At 37.8% G+C, this 2,500-nt stretch overlaps 1 protein-coding gene across 1 annotated transcript in view; it reads left to right on the forward strand.

Moving 5' to 3' along the window:
* The window catches only part of LOC137640311 (protein SpAN-like), a 20,540-nt gene that overhangs the window by 5,234 nt on the left and 12,806 nt on the right, over positions 1-2,500 (forward strand). Inside the window, exons 2-3 of the mRNA XM_068372944.1 lie at positions 1-13; positions 1,779-1,972. The exon at positions 1-13 is cut by the window's left edge and continues 357 nt beyond it. Of these exons, the coding sequence (XP_068229045.1) occupies positions 1-13; positions 1,779-1,972 (207 nt within the window). The remainder of the gene's footprint in view (positions 14-1,778; positions 1,973-2,500) is intronic.

Consider the following 2,500-nt stretch of genomic DNA (forward strand, 5'->3'; position numbering starts at 1 on the left):
AGATTCCAAGATGGTAAGTAGATTCCCAAAGTTTAAGTATAGAAATATAAGTTTTAAGATTTTTCATAACTCTGACCATCAATGTTAAAAAAAAAAACCGTAATTTTAATCGTTAATTCTCCACAAAAAATATATTGTTCTCAGCCGTATTTCAATAAAATACAGGTGTCCGTAATTTTATCTTACTTTGTTATTAGCTTTTCGGGTTGGTGACCTTAATATCACTCCTTTACGTCAATATCTCCGTTTTTAAAACGGTAAAAATCCTGAAATAAATGTTGCCAGGGTTTTGGCGTTTTTTTTTTATACAATTTTTTAACAGTGTATAAAAGTATAATTTTCCATAACTCCGATCATCCTTTTATTATTATTATCATTATTACTTGCTAAGCTACAACCCTAGTTGGATAAAGTGGATGTTATAAGCAAAGGGGCTCCAACAGAGAAAATAGCCCAGTCAGGAAAGGAAGCAAGGAAAAATAAAATATTCTAAGAACAGTAATAACATTGAAATAAATATATCATACATAAACTATAAAAACTTGAACAAAACAAGAGGAAGAGAAATAAGACAGAATAGTGTGCCTGAATGTACCCTCATGCAAGAGAACGCTAACCCAAGACGTTGAAAGACCATGGTACAGAGGCTATGGTAGTACCCTAGACTTAGAGAGCAATGGTTTGATTTTGGAGTGTCCTTCTCATAGAAGAGCTGCTTATCATAGCTAAAGAGTCTCGGGCAGTACCTTCCTGTTTGTAATACTAAGTTTAAAGGTCCACCATGAATAGCAGAGGCAAGGGGCAGTGATATTGCCATGCCAAGCAGGACAATGCCATAGAGATTAACACTATCTACATATGATCAGTGTCCAAGCCACCTCTCCACCCAAAACTAGGACCAAGGAGTGCCAGGCAATGGTTGCAGATGACTTAGCAAATAGATCTATAGGCTCCTCCAACCCTCATCCTTAGCTCACGAGGATGGTGAAGTTGCAGCGACGAAATGAACTAACCAGTTTGAACGGGACTAGAACCCCAGTCTGGCGATCACCAGTCAGGGACGTTACCACATAGGCCACAACAGCCCTATGAAGCTAATTCTAATAGTCATGCCTTCTCCATTATGAAGTGTCAACACTACACAGTATTCTAGAAGTTTTATTCCAGCTGTTGCCTAGCTATGGAATGATCTTCCTAATCGGGTAGTTGAATCGGTGGAACTTCAAAAGTTCAAACTTGCAGCGAATGTTTTTATGTTGAACAGGCTGAAATAAGCCTCTTTTTATAGTTTATTTATGAAAGATATCTTTTAATGTTGTTATTGTTATTAGAATGTATTGTTTTGGTCATTCATTGCTTCTCTTGTAGTTTATTTCCTTATTTCCTTTCCTCACTGAGCTATTTTCCCCGTTGGAGCCGTTGGGCTTCTAGTATCTTGCTTTTCCATCTAGGGTTGTAGCTTGGCTAGTAGGGATAATAATAATAATAATAATAATAATAATAATCTCCCTTGTATAATAAGAGCAAGTAGGTGTACATATATATATATATATATATATATCTATATATATAATATACATATATATATATATATATATATATCTTTCCAGTCATGCTCAGCTCTCTCCATCCCTCGGATAGGGGGAGAGGAAGTAGTCATACACGATTTGTGTACACTACTACTACTACTACTACTACTACTACTACTACTACTACTACTACTAATAATAATAATAATAATAATAATAATAATGATGATGATAATAATACTCCTCCAGACATGGTTAACCGACCAGCCATTATGGACGCGATCAACCACTGGGAAGAAGAGACTTGCATTCGCTTCGAACTAACATCAGCCGAGGAGACGAGACCTCACTTGCAATTCCTGAAGAGCAATGGATGTTGGTCTTTCATTGGAATGTTGCAACAGCCTGGACAGAAGATAGCTATTGGTGATGGATGTGATAATGTGAGTTTTTTGAATGTTTATATCTGTATTTTGTGTTTGGGGGTACTCTGTGTCAGTTTCCCGCCAAAGAGGACTGATCGCATACTATCAGTCACTGTTTATTTTACTTTTCCCGCCAGAAAGGACTGGTCGCAATGCTATCAGTCACTGTTTATTTCCCTTTTCCCGCCAGAGGGGACTGATCGCAATACTATCAGTCACTGTTTATTTTACTTTTCCCGCCAGAGGGGACTGATCGCAATACTATCAGTCACTGTTTATTTTCCTTTTCCCGCCAGAGAGGACTGATCGCATACTATCAGTCACTGTATATTTTACTTTTCCCGCCAGAGGGGACTGATCGCATACTATCAGTCACTGTTTATTTTACTTTTCCCGCCAGAAAGGACTGATCGCATACGATCAGTCACTGTTTATTTTACTTTTCCCGCCAGAAAGGACTGATCGCGATACTATCAGTCACTGTTTATTTTCCTTTTCCCGCCAGAAAGGACTGATCGCAATACTACCAGTCACTGTTTATTTCCC

The sequence above is a fragment of the Palaemon carinicauda genome, chromosome 4 (genome assembly GCF_036898095.1).
Source record: "Palaemon carinicauda isolate YSFRI2023 chromosome 4, ASM3689809v2, whole genome shotgun sequence".
Taxonomy (NCBI): domain Eukaryota; kingdom Metazoa; phylum Arthropoda; class Malacostraca; order Decapoda; family Palaemonidae; genus Palaemon; species Palaemon carinicauda.